Source organism: Podarcis gaigeae, assembly GCF_964106915.1.
Source record: "Podarcis gaigeae genome assembly, chromosome: 2".
Classification (NCBI taxonomy): domain Eukaryota; kingdom Metazoa; phylum Chordata; class Lepidosauria; order Squamata; family Lacertidae; genus Podarcis; species Podarcis gaigeae.
In genome coordinates, this window is record NC_139679.1 from 41,976,974 (window position 1) to 41,998,578 (window position 21,605).

The 21,605-nt window shown below is 45.8% G+C and overlaps 1 protein-coding gene across 2 annotated transcripts in view; it reads right to left on the reverse strand.

The window, feature by feature from the left end:
* USP43 (ubiquitin specific peptidase 43) overlaps nucleotides 1-21,605 on the reverse strand; it is an 87,863-nt gene that overhangs the window by 57,997 nt on the left and 8,261 nt on the right. The window contains exon 2 of one of the 2 annotated variants that reach the window (XM_083725805.1): nucleotides 12,107-12,247. The exons of the other annotated variant lie outside the window; for it this stretch is intronic. Within the exon in view, the coding sequence (XP_083581931.1) occupies nucleotides 12,107-12,247 (141 nt within the window). The remainder of the gene's footprint in view (nucleotides 1-12,106; nucleotides 12,248-21,605) is intronic. 2 annotated transcript variants of the gene reach the window in all.

Sequence of the window (21,605 nt, forward strand, 5' to 3'; positions counted from 1 at the left end):
CACTGTGCCTCAGTTCCAAAGAAAACACAAACCCTGGGTAAGTGTCTGGAACCCCTGGAATCTTCCACCACCATGGTCATTGGAGTGGTGTGTAACAATCATAGCTGTCAATTTTTCCCTTTTCTTGTAAGGAATCATATTCGGAATAAGGGAAATTCCCTTAAAAAAAGGGGAAAGTTGACAGCTATGATAACAATACCTTTCCCCATCCCAATTATTGCTCTGGAATATATGCTAAGGGCTGGTGTCCTACTGTTAAGATTTGCCTGTTGCAGGAATCTTCAAATTGACCTCATGTCTATTTGCCCTCCAGCTTTCCCACCCTCCCCCAAAAACCCTCCACTTGTGGTAAAGTCAGGTTCTAAGAGCTTCTTCCCCCGAGGCTGATGTCTCCAGTGGCAATTAGGGAAACACAGTGCTTTGTGCAGGAGGAGTTCAGTGCCCGCCGCATGCTCTGACAAAAGGCACATTTTCAAACTGAGATAAGTGCCAATTAATTTTCGCTTCAGCTGCTAGGCAGCCTCGTGTATCTTGCACAAAAGCAGGTGATTTCCTCTTGGTAGGGTACTGTGTGTGTGTGTGTGAGAGAGAGAGAGAGAGAGAGAGAGAGAGAGAGAGAGAGAGAAACACAGACAGCATCTATGTATGGCAAGGAGACAGAGAGAGGTGTGAACACATGCAGGGGGAAAATGTATGTGGGAGAGAGTGCATAGGCTAAGAAGGCACATGACATAGTCAGTACAGATCTGGCTTGGCAGAGAATTACATTCTTTTGACAGCTGCATTTGATCTACTCATCAATCTTTACTATAAGTTAATAAAATGATTTTTATTTTTTGGGGGGAGGGGGAAATACCTCACATGTGACGAGTACCTCAATGGGCAACAGACAAAACCTGTGAGTTTCTGTTAGTTACAGCTATGTACTCTTCGTCCCATGAAAGGGAAGTGAAAACATGCCAGATTGTAGGTATCTACAGTGGCTAAGGTTAAGCATTCTTCTTGAAATTAAAATAATCCAATACAGTGGTACCTCGGGTTACATACGCTTTGGGTTACATACACTTCAGGTTACAGACTCCGCAAACCCAGAAATAGTGCTTCAGGTTAAGAACTTTGCTTCAGGATGAGAACAAAAATCGTGCTCTGGCGGCGCAGTGGCCCCATTAGCTAAATGGCGCAGAGGCCCCATTAGCTAAAGTGGTGCTTCAGGTTAAGAACAGTTTCAGGTTAAGAACGGACCTCTGAAACGTATTAAGTACTTAAGTACTTAACTGTACAGGGGACCTAAAGGAGTTCCTTGGATGCCTCCGCCCATCAGACCACAGTGTGATGGGATTGCGAGAGCCTGAGCTGGAAAGACCTTGTAAGCAGAAGAGTGTCCACAGGTGCTTCAAAGGCAACTCCAAAGCCTGAGCTCTGTCACAGCTGAGAAGCCACTCTATTTAAGGTGGGAGGAGAGCAGAGAGAGAGAGAGAGAGAGAGAGAGTTCACGCACATGCCTGCAGTGCTCCAGGAAGGACACACTCCTGTCTTCCCCAAGGAACCACCTGAGCAAATCACAGCCAGCAGCAGAGCAAGAGATAAGGGCTGCACAATCAAACATTTATCTCAGCATGTAGGATTACAGTGCGTTCAGCCTCGGAAGGTGCAATGTGCCCAGCCTGACATTGCTAGCGAAAGCAAAGCACAGAGATACGGGATCTTGTTGGAGATGTAAACCAATTGCCAAGATCCAGGCTTATTACACGATGGGAGCTCGTTAGGGGGGGGATGGCAACTGCCCCTTCCTCTTGTTTCTGGCTCACTTCCCAAACCAGATTTGTTCTTCAGCACCTCTTCTGATATTATTGTTTTCCTAACAGAGAGACACTTCTCCGTGGGGAAACTGCATCAAAGCCAAGCCTATCATCACTGGGAGGCTGTAGCAACTCACAGAAGATGCCTTTTTCTTAAGGAAAAAATCAGCAGCTTCCTAGAGAACGTAGAGTTTGCTCATAATACAATTCCCTCCCTGAAGTGCTATTGTGGCAATGTGTGGTAGCAGTTATCCTCCCACCTCCTCTCTCTCTCTCTCTCTCTCTCTCTCTCTCTCATTCTCTCATATTTGCAATGCCCATACAGAAAATAGTTTGAATTTGGATTGTTTGAAAAGTCAGCCCCCTTTCTCCATCATTACTAGACTCACAACTGAAGGATAGATAGATAGATAGATTAAATAAATAAATAAATAAATAAATAAATAAATAAATAAAGCAAGCAAGCAAAAAGACAGTTTTGTTTGCCAACAGATGCCTTTAACAGGAAAACCAGTTTTCAAGAGTCAGCTAAGAATGCTTACATTTAAAAATGGCTATACCATTGCTCATGTATGACTACCTAAGTAGATATCTAAGGGAAGCATACTCCTGCTATTTCTGCCAAATGGGAGTCAAAGGAATTGCCCAGTGTTATTTACACTAACTGGTAACAGCTAATCAGGGTCATGGGGCAGAGGACTTTCATACCCGAGACCCTTTCACTTGAAAATCCAGGAGCTGGACCCATCTGTAGTTGTACAGACTGTCCCCATTGATTTCTTATTGTTCTTGTACTTTTATTACAATTGTTTTTACTGTTCTTTTAATGTAACAATAATTGCTATATTATTGTTAGTTTGGTTTTATATATCTGATGTGCCCCACACCCTGGATCACTTGTTTGATGATGGGTAGGATAAATATGAAATAAATTAAAGTTAAATGAAATATATCTGAGGAAAGCTCATGTCTGGTAGCGGCAGTTGGCATGAGCACAAGTGCTGTTGAAGAGTCCAGAAGTGTGTTTTGTTCCTTGGTTGGTTTAAAAAATCTGTTTCCTGCCCTTCCACCCAAAGGGTAGCAAACAACCAAGTAGCAAAATAACAGAATTGAAAATAAAATATAAATTAAAAAAAAGGTATTTTAAAAAACATTGAGAACATCTAAAAACATACTGCGACAGCTAATAATTATTGCTAGGAACAGTATATTACAGCTAACAAATGCCTGAGTAAACAGGAAAGCTTTTTAACCTCGTGAATGTTAATAATGAAGGAGACAGACTCAGGGCGCTCCACAGATGAGGAACTGCCACTAAGAAGGCCCTGTCACAGGTAAGCACCAACTAAGCCTCCCTGCTGAACACAGGGGATGAGGGGTACCGAGTCTGTTTCAAGTCCCAATTTCTACTTAAAATGAGGGCACATAAGCCTTTGAATAACAGACTGTATATTGCTTTCCATTTAAAAAGGAAAAAACCCAGATCAGTATGGGACCCCTACCTCCAGTGCAAGAGGCATCTGCCATGGGAAACATGGGAAACATTCAGAGCTAGGCAGAGGGCCTTCTCAGTAGTGGCGCCCGCCCTGTGGAACACCCTCCCATCAGATGTCAAGGAAATAAACAGCTACAGTACCTGACTTTTAGAAGCCATCTGAAGGCAGCCCTGTATAGGGAGATTTTAAAGGATTGGTGTTTTATTGTGTTTTTAATATTCTGTTGGGAGCTGCCCAGAGTGGCAGGGGAAAACCAGCCAGAAGGGCGGGGTATGAACTTCTTCTTCTTCTTATTATTATTATTATTATTATTATTATTATTATTATTATTATAATATTCTCCCCTTGACAAGTAGTTGGTGCTCATCTCCTACACCTCCCATCCAAATACCAGTGGAAATCACAATTTGAGCAGGTCCCAGAAAAGCAAAAAATAGTGCATTTCTGTACATGACTACTCAGAAGTAAACCCCACTGCATTCAGCGGGGCTTACTCATGCGTAGAGAACTGCGGTCTGAACAGGTTAAATCTGCTTTGCTAATAGTACATTGCTCCAACTTCCAGTTTCACTGTGTTGCGTCACATAATGCAAGAAGGACGGTGTTCATCACACACTCAGCCCAATGCAGCCGAGAAGCATCCACTGCAACGCTTGGTTTCTTGCTGCATATTGCCAAGCTGGGTCTTGTGCAGTTAGTGTCTACGGTTATTGATTTGTCTACCCTGGTGTGCAGTGACACTCGGCAACAGGCCCGCTGGCATACTTAGCAGATTCCAAGGGGAGCCTCACCTAGCTGGGGTGCAGGTTCTAAGCCACCTGCCAGGGGGAGAAGAAAGAAAAAGCTTGTGCTTTTTTGGTGGTTTCTCATCCTTGCCTAGGGGTAGCTGCCAATCACACTTTGACATCTGTCACAAATGCAGACAAGCCGTCTAGACAAATGCATCTGATTAGCATTAAAACAAGGATGGATAAATGTATTTATGAAGGGTGTTATGTGATAAAGGTTGATCTGATTATTTCTTCCCCTCTTTCTGTAGTATCCCTAATAGCCCCAACTGAAAATATGATATAGTGCTAGGTCAGGGGTGGCTAATCCGCAGACGAGATCTGGCCCACAAAGTCATGCGGGAAGTAGCCTACCAGTCTCACAGCTTCATCTCCCAATCTGGTCAGAAGATATGAGTCCTTTATCTCCCAGTCTCAGTGCTGAGATCAAGAGATAGAATCCCTCTGCCACTCCCTGAGTTCTCTGAAGAGCAGCCAGAGGGATCATTTACTTCCCTTCTTAGTGCTAAGCAGCACAGTGCTGAGACTGGAGATAAGCCCCTCTGCCTGCTCTTTAAAGTAAAAGGCAGCCTTCTTCCTCACCCTCATTCCACAGCTGCCCTTTTACTCACAGGCAGCAGGTAAAGGGCTCACTTCAGATCACAGCACTGTGGTGTTTAGTGCTGGGACAGGCAATAGAGCTGCTCTGCGGAGATCCTTTGGAGATTCCAGGGAGTGCATGGAAAAAGGGTAGTATTAGAACACTGAAGGAGGAAACAAGCTGTTTACACGGAGATCAGATAAGAGGGTAAGAGTTGCAAGGACATGCTATAAACTGAGAAGCAGCCAAATATACTCCTCATTACAGTATAATTTATATGATGTGCTTAAAAAATTCAACTGCATACTTGAAAAAGTCAAGAGAAGATAACCTGATGTCAAGAACACTCTCTTTTTAGCCTGGAATGTGTCACTCTGGAATGCTGTTGAAGTAATATTTTAAAAAGCAAGAGAGAGACTATATGTGCATATGTGTGTCTTTCATTCAATTTACAGACACGGAAGATTTAAAAAATGATTTAGAGACATTTGCATCAGCAACGCCAGCTTGGTACTAGTCTCCCAAACATCTGCAACATCTCCTTCCAGAAGCAGGAGAGAACCTTAGGACCATGGGCATAGCCGAGGGGAACAGCTGCCCCTCCCATCAAGTAAAAAAATAGAAATACTAAACTAGCTGATGAACTATATCGATTCTGCCCCCCCCCCCCCAACAAAAGTCCTGCCCCCCGCCCAAAAAATCCTGGCTATGTTCATGCATATTTCTTGCTCTTCCACCCAGCTCTAAAGTTCTGGTTCTTCCAGGCTCACAGATGTAGCACTTAGCTGTAGAAACTGCCACCAGGCAAGATAGTCTTGCAGTAATAGTGGCGCTTGGTAGAACTACTTAGCATTGACATGGTGGGTTTTTGAATGTCCATTTAACTCTACATCCCTTATCTCATTAATTTTTACAATATCCCTGTAAGGTAGGACACTGCTATTATCTCCATCATGTAGAACAGGCTACCATTGCCCTCTGGGGAGTGTTGCCTAAGTGCAGTCTACATCCCCGTTTTGCCACTATCAGCAAATCCTGGAATGTACACAGAATAAATGTACAGCAAAATCATACCATGTAGGGGAAATAGCCAGCCCTTCTGTGTGCAACCTTTAGGTATTCCCATCTCTGTCTTAAATACTCCTTCCTACATTACAGGGAAGTGAGCAAAGCATGCAGATCCTACACTTTCCTGAAAATACAAATACAGTGGTACCTCAGGTTAAGTACTTAATTCATTCCGGAGGTCCGTACTTAACCTGAAACTGTTCTTAAACTGAAGCACCACTTTATCTAATGGGGCCTCCTGCTGGTGCCGCACCGCCAGAGCACGATTTCTGTTCTCATCCTGAAGCAAAGTTCTTAACCTGAAGCACTATTTCTGGATTAGTGGAGTCTGTAACCTGAAGCGTATGTAACCTGAAGCGTATGTAACCTGAGGTACCACTGTATCAAGATTCCAAGTGGAAAATCTGCCTTTTTCTGGCCAATGAGAAATGCAACCATTTCTCACTTCTCTTCCCTTTATTGACAAGTAACCAGTACAGTACCCAAAATGGACCCATTTCCAAGGCACTACAGAATACTAAGTTTCACACCAAACCTCTCCAAACCAGCTCTTGAGTTGCTTATCTAGGCTAACAGCTGCTAAGAGATTCACTATGCATTTTGGAGCAAACTTATCTGACTTGCACCACCTGAAGCAGTGCTTGGATTGAACACACACACACGCATATAAATAAATATTGGAGTAGTCCACATTTCTGTAGGGTCTGGTGGTCATAGGATCATAGAATTGTAGAGCTGGAAGGTATCCCAGGGGTCAACTAGTCCAACCCTCTACAATGAAGAATCCCTGACCGACAGCTATCCAACCTCTGTTTAAAAACCTCCAGTGAAGGGGAGTCCACCCCATTCAGAAGTAGTCCATTCCACTGTCAAAACAGAAAGTTCTTCCTAATGTTTAGTGGGAGTCTCCTTTCTGGTCATTTGAATCCATTGGTTCAGGTCCTACCCTCCAGAGCAGCAGAAAACAAGCTTGCTCCATCATCCATGGGAAAGCCCAAGGTTTGGTTTTTTTATATAGTCCTACAGCCGCTTTGAGATAAGTGCTGTGTGGCACCACACAGGTTAAGAATGCCTTTGAAAATCCCTCTGTTAAGTGGCTGTACATAATTCCATGCTGTGCCTTACAGGGTGAGGGGAGATGGCCTGCCCCCGTGCCAAATGAAGGTTGCCTTTGAAAGTTTTAAACACAAGAGCATTCACGCCATTCCCCAGAAGAAATCCATTAAGTCCTAAGATTCTCCCGACTTGAGACTAAGAAAGCAGAGAGTGATGGCAGCTACTGCATAATAGGACAAAGAAGGACATCTCAATCTGCTCTGCCTCACAGGACAGGTGGGAGGCTCCCATCGTATACAGCAAAGCAAGTCTTTTGACTGATGGGCTCTAATACCCGCTCCCTGATCTCTCTCCCAACAGAGAGGGTGTGGACTGTTTGAACATTTATTCAAACAGTTGTCCTCAGCAAAACACAACACACAGGAGCCGTTCGCTCAAAAGTGTAGTCTCTGCACTATCTGAAGAAATACCCCCTAACTCCAGCTCAGTGTGCATGAACCACAGACAGAGAGGCACATTCTGTAGCTTGCTTTAAAAAATAAATAAATACTATTTTTGACAGCAGCAAAGCAGCTGCCACTCCATTCCAGAAAGCTGCCTGAAAGTGTAATCAGTGGCAGATTAGTAGTGGGATTCTGATGGGGGTTCACACAATGAGGAGAGAGGCAGAGAAAGACTTCCTTCACCTACTTGGATTAACTCTATGATCCACCTGGAAGTGGCCAAGTCTACCCGGAAGGTCAAAGTGGTTAGCCGGGCCCAGTGGTGTAGCATGGGTTGTCAGCACCCGGGGCAAGGCAAGTAATTTGCACCCCTAACCCGTGGATTTTAGTAGGGACAGAGAGCTGCGAGTGCGAGCGCCCCCCCCCCAGATGTTGCGCCCGGTCTCCCTGCACCCCCCACGCTACGCCTCTGGCCGGGCCTTTGCAGAGTTTTCCATGAAATGGGTTTGCTGAGCCATTGCTTGGGCAAGATGGTGCGGTCCTTGGTGTACTGTTTTTCATAGGCAATTCTCCTCAGATTTCAAAGAGCTTGTTATAAAATCCAGAACTTGTTTAGAGATACATCTGTCAGCAAGTCTGTCATCTGTCACCATGTGAACTATTAACTGAAGCCTGAGGATTCCACTGATAAAAACTACAGTCGTACCTCAGAAGTTGAACAAAATCTGTTCCAGAAGTCCGTTCAATTTCCAAAACGTTCGGAAACCAAAGTATGGCTTCTGATTGGCTGCCAGAAGCCCCTGCAGCCAACTGGAAGTTGCAGAAGCCCCACTGTATGTTCAGCTTCCAAAAATAGTTCACAAATCAGAACACTCACCTCCGGGTTTGCGGCGTTCGGGAGCCAAAACGTTCGAGAACTAAGCTCTTCAAAAACCAAGGTACGGCTGTATTTGTCTTGTTGTTTCAGTTAGGGCTGTCCATATATCAAATAATTATCAGCTGATTGACTACCTGGCTTTTAACTGGTTACATGAAACTAAAAATTTCAGAGTCCCTGTGCCCCAATACCCACAACCTGACTTTATAGAGTACAAAAATGAAGGCCCCTAATGGTAGATATGTATTCATGGAAGGCCTCCTCTATGGATTTCGCTTAGTAACACTGGACTCAACTTCTTCCCCCAATTCTGAACAGCTCCAATTAAAACAATATCTCTTCCACTGCCTTTGAACATTACATCAAGTGACTTGAAAGCCCCCAGATGTTGTTGGACAATAATTTCTGAACCCACCGGCCATGTTGGCTGAGGCTGATGAGAGTTGGGAGCCCAACTACATCTGGAAACCCAAGGTTGAGAAAGGCTGCTTTAAAAGACTCTAGCTCTCCCCAAAGGCGCTAAGCTTAGCAGAGATGGACTTACAGGCAGAGGCGCACAAGGCCTTGCTTCACTTCAAAACCTTGTGGGAACAAGTTGATCACTAGGAGCTCTCCTCGGTGCTGAAATGACAGATCTGCCTTGCTCTGTGGGCTCTACCACAGGACAAGAATAGAACACTGCTGCAAAGTATATTGGACGAAGATCATTTAGAAATATCTTAAATGGATTTTGCATATATACCTAAAGAGGAAATGTGTGGCTATGCTTTGTTACCTGAAATTAATATTTTTTTTATAATAAAAAAGGCAAAAAATCTGTCAGAAAATACATATACTGTTTGTTGGGTTTGGAAATAAAACAAAATAAATATTTTTTATAAGTAGGTTAAAAGCCACCAGAGGACACTGGATCAGGGCCATCACACTAGAAGAGAAGGACTGAAGCCTTTCCTCCATGCTTCCCCCCTCTTTCCTCCATGGTTTCAATGCTGACACCAAAGCTGTTCCTAACTTCTGAGGGGTCTCAAGGTCAGGTACATAATGGACCTGCCTTTTTCACCTCTATGGCTAACAACAGCTATGGGGAAGGTTTAAGTTAGGGATATGGCATAGCACCAAATGGTTAATCATCCTTCCATCAGCCCCACATCCCTTACCAAAGTATCACCAGCAGCCTGGCACAGATTTAAGCAACAACAACATGGGGAGGAATTCAGTGTTGTGCTAAGGCTATCATTCCTCCAGGACAAGAATTTCGGCTTCCCAGATGGAACAATCCCCCTTCACCTCCCCCAGTGCACTGTTCCAGGGGGTTACCCCACCCCAGAACCAATCGCGGGGAACATTGGGGGGAAGAGGGAAAGAAGTGCTGCTGGACAAACAGAAGTCCTTGTGTAGCATTTCCACTGGTGGGACTCATTAGTTGAATGCCACTTACGGGATTTTATTTTGAAATAAAGTTTAAAATACAGGCAACAAACACAAGAACATACATTAACAAGATCACTAATTAAGGGAGTGAAAATGCACTGATTACAGTACTTAGTATATAATATGTACACTTGTGGGACGATTAGAAGGAAACAGCCTAAGGGGAAGCAGACTAACTATTGAGAGAGTTTGGATGTGCAAGTTATGTAGTTGAATCATAGAATAGATAGATAGATACCATGGATAGAGATAGAGATATAAATAGACACACACACACTTGATGATTTTAACCAAAGAAAAAGGTGGCCAGAGTCACATCTAGCTTGGTCTTAACCAAGTAGTATCCAAAAGTGTAAATAGCCGGCAGGGGGAAACATCCAAAAGTGAGAAATATCCTTATTAGGATCAGCAAAAATGCCACAAAATAGGGAGCAAACTTTTGAGGAGAACCAAAACCAACTCAGAGATTTGAACAAGCTCATAACTTCCAACCATACAGATCAAAACCTGATCTGGGGGAACCTGCGGCCCTGCAGATTTTGATGGATGCTAACTTCCATCAGGCCCTGCCAGCATGGTCAGTAATCAGGGATGATGGGAACTGTAGTCCAGAAGCATCTGAAGGGTCTCAGGCTCCCCATTGCTGCTTCAGATCAGGGCTGAGGAAGCCATGGCTCTCCAGCATCCCTGACTCTCATCATCCCTGACCATCGGACCATGCTGGGCAGGGCTGTTGAGAGCTGGAGTCCAAGAACATCTAGAAAGCCACAGGTCAATTAACATATTGACTGAAGTTTGCAACCCGAATTTTAATACTTTGGTATCACTTTTCTGGGTGGCACATTTAGTAATCTTGGAGGAGATTTTGTTCTCAGCCACACACCCATCTCCAGCCAGAAAGGAACCAAAATGTATCCAGGAAATGGATGTCAGGTGCTGAAAGGAAGCCCCGGCACTTCAAGATTCTGCACATGCCAATAATTAGGGAAAGGTAAAGGACCCCTGGATGGTTAAGTCCAGTCAAAGGCGACTATGGGGTGCGGCGCTCATCGCTCTTTAGGCTGAGGGAGCCGGCGTTTGTCCACAGACAGCTTTCCAGGTCATGTGGTCAGCATGACTAAACTGCTTCTGGCACAACAAAAAACCATGACGGAAGCCAGAGCACACAGAAATGCCATTTACCTTTCTGCAATTGTGGTACCTATTTCTCTACTTGCACTGGTGTGCTTTCGAACTGCGAGGTTGGCAGAAGCTGGGACAGAGCAATGGGAGCACAGTCCATCACAGGGATTTGAACCGCTGACCTTTTGATTGGCAAACCCAAGAGGCTTAGTGGTTTAGACCACAGTGCCACCTGTGTCCCTATGCCACTAATAAAAGCAAGTGGCTAAGATGGAGAACCAGAGCCTAGATCCTTAGGATGAAAAGTGAGGAATGGAACAAGAAAGAGGGAGAGGAGGCTACTTTGGAACAGCCTGGCACTGCCATAGCTCTAACTTGGTAACATACTGATAATCAAAGCCAGGGTAGTTCCACCTTAACCCCCCACCTAACACCTGCAGGCCCACATTCACAGGGAAGAAAACACTGACTCTATGTCCTTTTTTATTCAAACACTGATTTGGATGTCCACATCTGGTAAAACCTTGTACAACCAAAGATCAAACCTGGTACCGCCTCCTTCCTGTAGGCCCTAAGGAGGTAAACAAGCCAAAGGAAAGGTTATTACATTTAAGTCCATCAGAAACCTGTCCCGGTTTTAAGGCAGGATGACGTGTCCCACCTCAGTCAGCTTTTCCCTGTACCAGCCCCATAATTAAGGCAAGAGTCAGGTAGAGGGAGGAAAAATGTGTGTTTTGCCAGAGGCTCGTGTTGATGGGTATCCGTCATGTTCTTACTCAGGCACAGCATAGCAGTGTGCGAGAGAGAATGTGTGTGCTGTAAGTCACAATGCAGGAAATAAGTTTGACCCAAGCACTTGAAGTGCGTAAAGCACTGTGACGCAGAAACCAGCAGACACATATCTACAGATACCAAATTGCATTGGCACACAGATAGCTCCTGGGATAATGGAATTCTGGTCTGTCAGTCTACCATCTCCTCTTGAACCACTTCCCAGTGTGGAAGGGAGAGGAAAAGTCTGAAAGCTGAGCAGGAGGGGAAGATAACAGACTGCATTTGGGAAACCTGCAGCCTTTCACCTGGGAGTGAGCACCCACTATCTCCCTAAGGAACTGGGGAAATGTAACTACTTCCCTCTGTTTTAGTGAAGCCATCATTGACTGTTTGGCATTTAAATTCCACCCAATTAAATACAACCTCCTGGTAGTTCACAAAAGTGAAAATCAGTAGAACGTAAATAAAATCAAAGCTTAAAAAACAGTCAATACACCAGTGCTTTTGTGACATTAGCAGCCGGTCCCATTGTCACCTGGGAACTATTTGCACATTGAGGGAACGCCCCTCAAATGAAGGAGAAATGAGATGCAAAAGCTACTCTTTGCACATTCCTACAATCTGATGTGTAAAGTCAGAGAGCTTTCAGGGTATCCCCTGCCAGGCACTGACCTTTCCAGACACCTTGAGTTTTTGATTAAGAGACACCGAACACAAGTCTTCATGCATACGATCCAGCAGCCACAGTAAGAACTCCAGGGCATCGTGCTGTGAGTTTCCGCGGAACTGTGCGCCATACTTAGATACGACATTCTGCAGTTAAAAAAAAAAAAACAAGAGTTCAAAGTTAATATTTTGTATGGTGTAGGAAAGGGGCCCTAGCCATGGAAGGGTAAAAAATATTCATATGCCTTGATCCTCCTTGACATCTTCCAAGCAGAGGCTTGGGCTAAGTTGTGGGTAATCAAAAAGAGCCAAGAGCAGCAGAATCACATTAATCAGAATAAGGCCTCATCAAAACAATATGTTTGGATTCTACCATTTCAGAGTGCAAGTGGGGGCTGGCACATCAGAGAGAAGGTAAACCAGAAGTGTTCTCCCAGACACACCCACTTTCTGTGGGGATGGAACTGTTTGATATGGAGAAGCAGTCCATCAAGGGAGGCCCCCAACTGCAGTCAAAGTGGTACAGTCCAAACAAAGGTTCACCACCTGAGTGAGAACAAGCCCTAAGAGTCACACTGAGTAACCCTGGAAAAGTCACTCATTCACTTGACTGAAATAAGAGAAAGGGCACAGCCCAGATGTAGGCTTGTCACCTAAGCAAGAGCTCAGCCTGAATTATGCAGAGCACATTTGCATGACTTCTGCTGTATAATCTGGACCGGCTCCAAGATGGCAGGATTCAAAGAACATGGTGTTATTTGTAGCAAGGACAGCAACAGCGATAGGCAAGGACATGGAGGAAATTTTAAAGGGAAGGGACACAGGAAGAAGTAGCCATAGAAGCGGGGCAGAAAAATATGTGGGATAGTACCCCATGGATTCAAAGCTTTCCCATTCTACTGCCCTATATGTATCTAGGTAGCCTCAGCTAGGCAAAGGCAGCCACAAAACTCGCACTAGGCCTACTCCTTGTGGAGTAGGAAAAAAATGTAGAACATTTGTTGGACCAGATCTACAGGTACAGTGAGGGGGGGAGTATTTGATCTCCTGCTAAATTTGTCCATTTGCCCTCTGACGAAGAAATGACCAGTCCATAATTTTAATGGTAGGTTTATTGTAGCTGTGAGAAACAGAATAGCAACAGGAAAAAGCCCCAGAAACCCAGAAGACAAAAGTCAGAGATTGATGTGCATTATAATGAGTGAAATAAGTATTTGATCCCTTTGCAAAAGATGACTTGGTACTTGGTGGTAAAACCCTTGTTGGCAATTACTGAGATCAGACATTTCTTGTAGGTGGCCACCAGGTTTGCACACAACTCAGGAGGTATTTTGTCCCACTCCTCTTTGCAGATCCTCTCCAAGTCATTAAGATTTCAAGGCTGATGTGTAGCTACTCAAACCTTCAGCTCCCTCCACAGATTTTTGATGGGATTAAGGTCTGGAGACTGGCTAGGCTACTCCAGGACCTTAATGTGCTTCTTCTTGAGCCACTCCTTTGTTGCCTTGGCCGTGTGTTTTGGGTCATTGTCATGCTGGAATACCCATCCTCAACCCATTTCAATGCCCTGGCTGAAGGAAGGAGGTGCTCACCCAAGATTGGACGATACATGGTCCCGTCCATCATCCCTTCGATGCGGTGAAGGTGTCCTGTCCTCTTAGCAGAAAAGCACCCCCAAAGCATAATTTGTCCCCCTCAATGTTTGATGGTGGGGATGGTGTTCTTGGGCAGTATTCCTCCTCCTCCAAACACAGCGAGTTGAGCTGATGCCAAAGAGCTCGATTTTGGTCTCATTTGACCACAACACTTTCACCCAGTTCTCCTCTGGGTCATTCAGATGTGCATTGGCAAACTGCAGATGGGTCTGTACATGTGCTATCTTGAGCAAGGGGACCATGCGGGCTCTGCAAGATCTCAGTCCTTTACGGCATATTGTGGTACCAACTGTTTTCACAGTTACTATGGTCCCAGCTGCCCTAAGATCATTGACAAGCTCCCCCCGTGTAGTTCTGGGCTGCTTCATCATTGCAACTCCACTAGATGAGATCTTGAATGGAGCCCCAGACCAAGGGAGGTTGACAATTATTTTGTGTTTCTTCCATTTGTGAATTATTGCACCAACAGTTGTCACCTTCTCACCAAGCTGCTTGGCAATAGTCTTGTAGCCCGGTCCAGCCTTGTGCAAGTCTACAATCTTCTCCCTGACATCCTTGGACAGTTGTTTGGTCTTGGTCATAGTGGCTACTTTGGAATCTGCTGGATTGATTGCTTCTGTCGACAGGTGTCTTTTGTACAGGTACTGTAGCGAGCTGGGATTACAGGTAAGACCTCTCCCTTACAGCAGGTGCTTCTAATCTCAGCTTGTTACATACAGTGAAGAAACCAGGTAGCCTGACATCTGGCTGGTTGATAGGGGACCAAATACATATTTCACTTATAATAATGCAAATCAATCTCTGACTTTTGTCTTCTGGGTTTCTGGGGGTTTTTCTGTTGTTATTCTGTCTCTCACAGCTACAATATTAAATCACAGCTACTACTATTAAAATTATGGACTGGTCATTTCTTCATCAGAGGGCAAACGGGCAAATTTAGCAGGGGACCAAATACTTTTTTCCCTCACTGTAGCATCTGGGTGTAATAAGTTTGAATAGTTGTAAATCTGGTCAATACAATGGAGTTGCGAAAAAGAAACGCTGCAGCTGAACTACTCTTCAGTTTGACATTTCCTCCTCACTTTTTAACTTGACAAAGCAGGAACTTCTCCAAGGCAGAATCGTGTTGAGCCATGCAATACACATCAAACCTATTTCTACACCTAATGCAGGAGGTTTCTTTACATAATGACACAAGTCCTTATTCTTTCTTTTTTTTGCTCTTGAAGCTACAAAAAAGACTACAGTGGTACCTCGGGTTAAGTACTTAATTCGTTCCGGAGGTCCATTCTTAACCTGAAACTGTTCTTAACCTGAAGCACCACTTCAGCTAATGGGGCCTCCTACTGCCACTGCGCCGCCGGAGCACGATTTCTGTTCTCATCCTGAAGCAAAGTTCTTAACCTGAAGCATTATTTCTGGGTTAGCGGAGTCTGTAACCTGAAGTGTATGTAACCTGAGGTACCACTGTATTTCTCCCCTGCAGAAAAAAAGGTCCAATTCTTGCAGATAATCTAGCAAAAGTTTTCAATTTATTTATTAGGTTTCTCACCCGCCTTTTCCGCAGGAAGCACAAGGTGGCATCCACAGCTTCCCCCCTGCCCATTTTATCCTTACAACTACCTTGTAAGGTAGGTTAAGCTGAGTTGCATGCTGAGCAGGGATTTGAGCCTAAGTCTTCCTAGTCTAGGACAACCACTAAAAGACATTGGCTTTTTAACAGCTACACAATGCTCGTGCCCTAGAAAAGCTTATCCCACAAATGTGTGGCATCATCCTCAACATCATTACCAGGTCAATTTTGTGCAAGTGATCTTCCCCTGACTTACCAAAACCAGAATTGCTCACTCCACATTTCAAAAATCATAATAATAATCCCCAGACCAACGGAGTTCCTAAATCATGTCCCTCTGCAGTTTGACCCCTGCTTATATTTCACAAGGAAAGAATTGGGATGACACGGTTTATCCCTGCAGCAATAGAAGAGGATGCTAAATTGATCCCCAATGTCGGATCTACAGGAGACAAACACAGGCTCTCTGCCTGCCTCTGAGATGCCCAACAGTTACCATGACAACCAAAGCTACACTGTTGGGAACCCAGGAGGGCGAAGACAAGAAGAGTTCAGGATCTTTCTCCCTTTTGCCTGTCAGGGCCACTTTGCTCTTTCCTCTTGGAGGCTACAGCTTGGTGCCCTACCTGCAGCTCCTGGGCAAAGAAGTCCTCCTAGATCACAAAGCAAAACCAGGCACTTCCTGCTGTGCTTTGCTGACAAGGGGACATTTCAAAGGAGCCAATTATCTCTGCTATGAAGAGCAGTCTAGTCAGTTGCAGCTCTGAACATCACCCTGCCCAGCTTAATAAAAATTGGAAAACCTTCCTCTGACACACCATTCCTGTGCCCAAAGCCACTCACTAGGAGCTTGTCCCAGGTACCCATGAAGCCACGCCACACACTTTGTTCTGGCAAGGTGCCTGTGCCTTTAAGAGCTGTGGGATGGGCACAAACTCACAAGGAGAACTGCTCCCCCATCTATGCTGGGAAAAGCAGTGGTCTGTCTCTCATGAAGCTGGTAAGCAGTGGTGGCCTAACAGATGCTTCAGCACTATGATTCCCATCTATCCCAACAGTGGTGTAGCGTGGGGGGCAGGGGTGGTAGCCCAGGAGGCACTAATTATCAATACCCGGTGCTGCCTCAGTACAGCTGTGTACTTCAATTTTTGTGCTCCGCTGAAATGGCTTCTCCATGCAAACCAGGAAATGGCTTCTCCAGACAATGGAAGGACTCTTCTTTTCTCATCTCTGCAGCCACGATCTCCTGGGTGACAACGAACTGTTAGGCATGTGTACTCCATCCATTTCCCTCTCTCCCACCCACCCCTCCGCACGGCCCCAGGCACTGGCAACCCACGCTACAGCACTGGTCATGAGTGATGGGTGCTGTAATCAGGGCCATCTTTAGCAGATGCGGCGCCGGGGTGCGAATATCCACCCAGCACCCCCAAATTACCACAGATAGTGTTGGGGTGGCCGTAGCTGCACACTACCAGCCATTGGGGGGCGCACAACTCTCCCCTATGCCACTGCAGGAGAGCGATCCCCACAGAGGCTTGGGAGGGTTGGGAGGGAAGCCAGCTGTATGGTTGGCAGGGCACAGCTTCCATCCTAAGCCTCTGCGGGGATCACTCTCCTCCCGAGGAGGCTTGGGAGGGAAGCTGCATGCCCGCCAGCCTTATGGTTGGTGGGGCACTGCTGGCGGGCATGCAGGGAAAGTGGAAGCCGCCGGCAAAGCCCCAGCACTCCCCCACTTGCTGGGGCACCCCTGAGAGGCCGGCGCCCTGGCGCGATGCACCACCAAGCCCTATGGGAAAGATGGCTCTGGCTGTAGTCCAGCAAAAAATAAATAAATAGAGGACCCACAGTTCCCACCCCTCCCTTAAAGCCAGAGGTGCCCTATTGGGAGGGCGGCAGTATCAACCCTACTTGTAACCATCAGATGCAACCGCTACACAAGGCAGAGCTCTCTTTGTGCACGATGGCCAAGAGTTGCATGGGTTTCCCCCCTTCAGTTCTGTCCCCAAGCTAGGTGCTGAAAAAGCAGAATTGCAATGCCAAAGGAAACCTAAAGCACTAGCCTGCTAGAGATTATGATGCTCTAATGTGACAGCCTAAGTCTCCAAGCCTACCCCGATGCCATAATTGCGGAAGGGATGACCTTTTTAAGAATGTAAATAAACACTCTGTTTCTAAATCAGAAGGAGGAGGAAGAGGTACATCTAGTCCCACATTATCGCTTCTCTGGCAGGCAGCCAAATGCCTCTGGCCACCACATGCAAGCAAGGTATGAATGTGATGGTCACTCCTTGTTTCTTCTCAACACCTGGTGATCAGAATAAGGCTGCCTCCCCACCACCACCACCACCCTTTCCTGTGCAATCCAGGGCACTTCCACGCCTTAAGGATCTATCTCCTGTGCTCCAAAAGGTCTTTTCCCCCTTACTCCCCCATCTCTCCACACTAACGTCTCCCACACGCTCTATTTCAAGAGCAAGCTGCTCCCTAAATACTGCTATGCTTGTTTAAGTGTGACATTCAGTATGCCGAGACGGGAATACTAAGAGCCTGGAAATATGCAGCAAAAAGCATGCACAGAAAGAATGTGTGCCAAGCACGGGGCATTGTGCCAGGCTGTGCTGGAATGCAGGTGTACAAAGCAGCACTAGTTACAGGGCTGCCCACACCACACCTGAGCTTCAGTGAAATGGGCTGGGCTAAAATCAGGCAGGTGAGACTCTCTCATTCCCCATAGGATTTTGGTACTAGCCAGGAACAGCAGGAAGGTGAAAGCTTCTGAAGAGCATTGTGAGGGTGGGGAGAAGGTGCAACCCTTCTCATCTGAAGGGCTAAGAAGTGTAAAATTATCGTGGCACATGCCAACTCCAAAGGAAAGGGATTCGATCGGCATTTGATGTTCAGCCTGCACTTGACATTATCAGGAGCCACCAGTGATGTGCATAGCTGCCCATGAGGACAGCCATCAAAACTGCAGTTTGGAGCATCTTTGTAACCTCAGGCTGTGGACTGGCACCACTCTCCCAGGCTGGTCATTGGCAGAGCTATAGACGGCTTCATATTTCAGCTAGGACGTAGCCTTCCTGGTTTGGGTGCATTATCAACAGCTTACCCCTTTCATATCCAGATCCTGGCTTGACCTCTGCACAGCTCCTGTGGCGAAGGTGTCTATGTTTATTGTGTGTATGTTTATTATGGATAGTGAGATTTGGGGACGGGAGAAGGGAGAGAGAACACCATTTGATTTTCCCACCTCAGGCAGTATAATGTCTTGCACCCTGTACCCCTGCAGTGGTACCCCTGCAGTGGAACAAAAGTCGTGCCTGAGGTAAAATTGGAAAGTTCCCTTCAAGGAGTCCTCAGCATAGTGGGTGGAATTCAGTGTTGTACTCTGCTGAACATCCTTGTCAAGCATTGCAGCTTCCTAGACTGCCCCCAAGTGTTCTGGGTGTTCTCCCAAAACACCCCTCTGAGCCAATTTTTGGGTGTGAGGGGGAGGAGAAGAGGGGAGCCCAGTTGTGCCAGAAGAAGCCCAGGGCTTCTGCTGATGTGACACGTTACCCAGTGAGACTAGAATGCCTGAGGGTCCCTCTAACAGGTGAGGTCAGATGTGAGACATCGCCAGCATCCTCTACCTTTCATTTCTCTAGGTGTTGCTGGACTCCAGCTCCAACCATTCTAGACCACTGGCCATGCTGGCTGTGGCTGGTGGAAGTTGGGAGTCCAACAAATGCTGAAGGACCACAGTCGGCTGGTCTCTGCTCTAGGAGACCAGATCCATCAGCAGCCATCTTGCCACACACAGTCCAAAAGCCTAGAGGGCAGGCTGTGGAAGCAGTTCGTACCTGCTTCCTCCTCAAGCAGGGCTCTTTCCCGTGCTCTTTGGGTAGTGAAGAGCAATTAAATGCTAACAAGCCCTTGATTATTAACGGAACTATATAGCCAACTGAGTGTTAACAGATCTGCCCTCCAGATACTTATCTGTAACATGTAGTGAAACCTCAGCAGGTAACTCATTGCTGAAGCCTTGTGGCTGCATAATAACCATCCTATTAAACAGAAATTAAACCCAGACTTACAAGGGAAATATTACTATAACAAAACATTGTTCTCAGCAGCCTCCCTTGGCGAGCCTATACATCATGAAGTAGTGGGCAGCAATCACCAGAAATTGCTGCGCTGCACAACCCACAAAAAGGCAGGTCAGCTACTCTGCTTCATGCTACACGCAGAGGCTACTATGTTTGTGCAAATTAACATTTAATTTGGGAAAACAGGAGGCAGGGAAAAGGAATGGCGCCCGCCGAAATAATTTTTATGAGAAATTTCTGGTGGTGAAGTGTCTGGGCTTTTAAAAAAAACTTAGGCTTCCCAACTTTTTGAACTCTTCCTATACCTGTGCCCCTACCCAGTGCTTTTTTTAAAAAAATGTTTAGGGGTACTTTCATTTTCCTACTCATATTGAAATATTGCCCCTCAATGAGGCCAAACTTAGATTCACAAAATGTTTAGGTGTATGCGTACCCCCAGGGAAAAAAGCACTGCCCCGCCTAAGATGCAGATATTAACCTAGGGCAGTTCCCCCCACCCCCACATTAAGAAAGGCAAGAAATGCAGAAGTCAAATTAAGCATGTCTGGTTATTCCATCACCATTTTGTCTCCCTCCCACTTTCAGATAAATTCCCCTGCATCAAGATTGGTCACCAGTTTTCCCGATCTCTGAAGGAGCAGTATGGAGATGTGGCTGATGAAAACTGACTGCTAATTCAATGTGGGTATGGCCAAACGGTGAACTGCTGAAGCATTTCAGTCTGAGCTGGAAAGGGGGGAAGAGTAAAACTGTTTCTCCAGAGAAAATTTATGCAACCTTAATTGTTGAATTCTGGCAAAAGTACTGCTCTAAAGTAGGCACTACTTACACACACGCACACACTCAAAAGCTTCCAACCTAAAGACTTTCTATCAATTATTTTCTGGACACCCGGAAGAAGGGATGTTGGCAGATGCGGTGGTGTGGACTGGTTGGACCTGGGAGACCAGGGTTCCAATCCCCACTCAACTGGTGACACACAGACACCCTCTTTCTTTCTTTCTTTCTTTCTCTCTCTCTCTCTCTCTCTCTCTCTCACACACACACACACACACACACACACACACACCTCCTTACCAGCAAACAGGAAGCATGTCTACAATTCAAGAACACATTCAAGCCAGGCAAAAGCACTCTAGGAAATAACAATGTTGGAGTGGTGTGGGGCACTCCTGGTGGTGGGATGTGACCTAGGAAGAGTCCCAAGGGCCAGATAAGAGAGGCGTGGAAGGCTTGATTCCTTATCCCTGCAGAAGTGGGTCCTGGGCCTGCAGCTGGAGGCCAGCATTCTGGAGACAATAACACACCCAAACTGCCCACTCTTGTGTCACAAGAATACCAAAATTATGCAGAACACTATACATTGCATCTCCAACTCATGAATATATAACTGCAGAACAAATGGTGAGTGGCAACTCACATTAGTGATTCCCAGAAAGATAATTGTGTTAGTCTACTGCAGCATAAACACTAGAAGAGTTTTGTGGCCCCTCAAAGGCTAACCATTTTATTAAGGCATAAGCTTCTCTTTGTCGCTGTATATAAACCATTCCTTTCAGCTGCTCTTATATCCCAGTGACTTAAGTGAGGGAATGTGGATTTTAGTCATGTTCGTGCGTGGGAGTAAACAGCCTCAAATTCAGGTACTCCTGGTTAACCGATTTCCGAAATGAGTTGAAAAGGACTGTTGCTTTCATCTCTTGAAGTCTGGGATCTGAATGCCTGCTGTGGGCTTTGTTTAATTCCCCCACACACCTCATTTATTGCTGATCAAGTATGTGCCGAAGAATGAAAAGGAAGGTCAGTGGTGTGGTAGTGGCAGCATTGCGATGAAAAGTATGATATTACTGGCATGGGCTCAGCAGAAAGATGGGCAATAAATAAACATGAGCCAAACCATCTCAGAGCAGACGAAACTGACAGGCATCTGGGCTGAGCAAGGAAGAGCCAGCCATTCCTCTAGCCCTGTTTGATTGTCCCAGCTGAATTGCTAGGACAACAGGTACCATTTTCAGCACAGGACAGAGTATGCCAAACAGGATTCACCAACTATTCACAGAAGCCACTGAAAGAAGGGGAATGGCTCCACACAGTTTGGAGCTGGAGGAGAGAAGATCATCTACACAACCCTTATTTGCATGTCCCTCACCTCACAATACCCAAGAATGAGAACAGAGGTTCCTAAC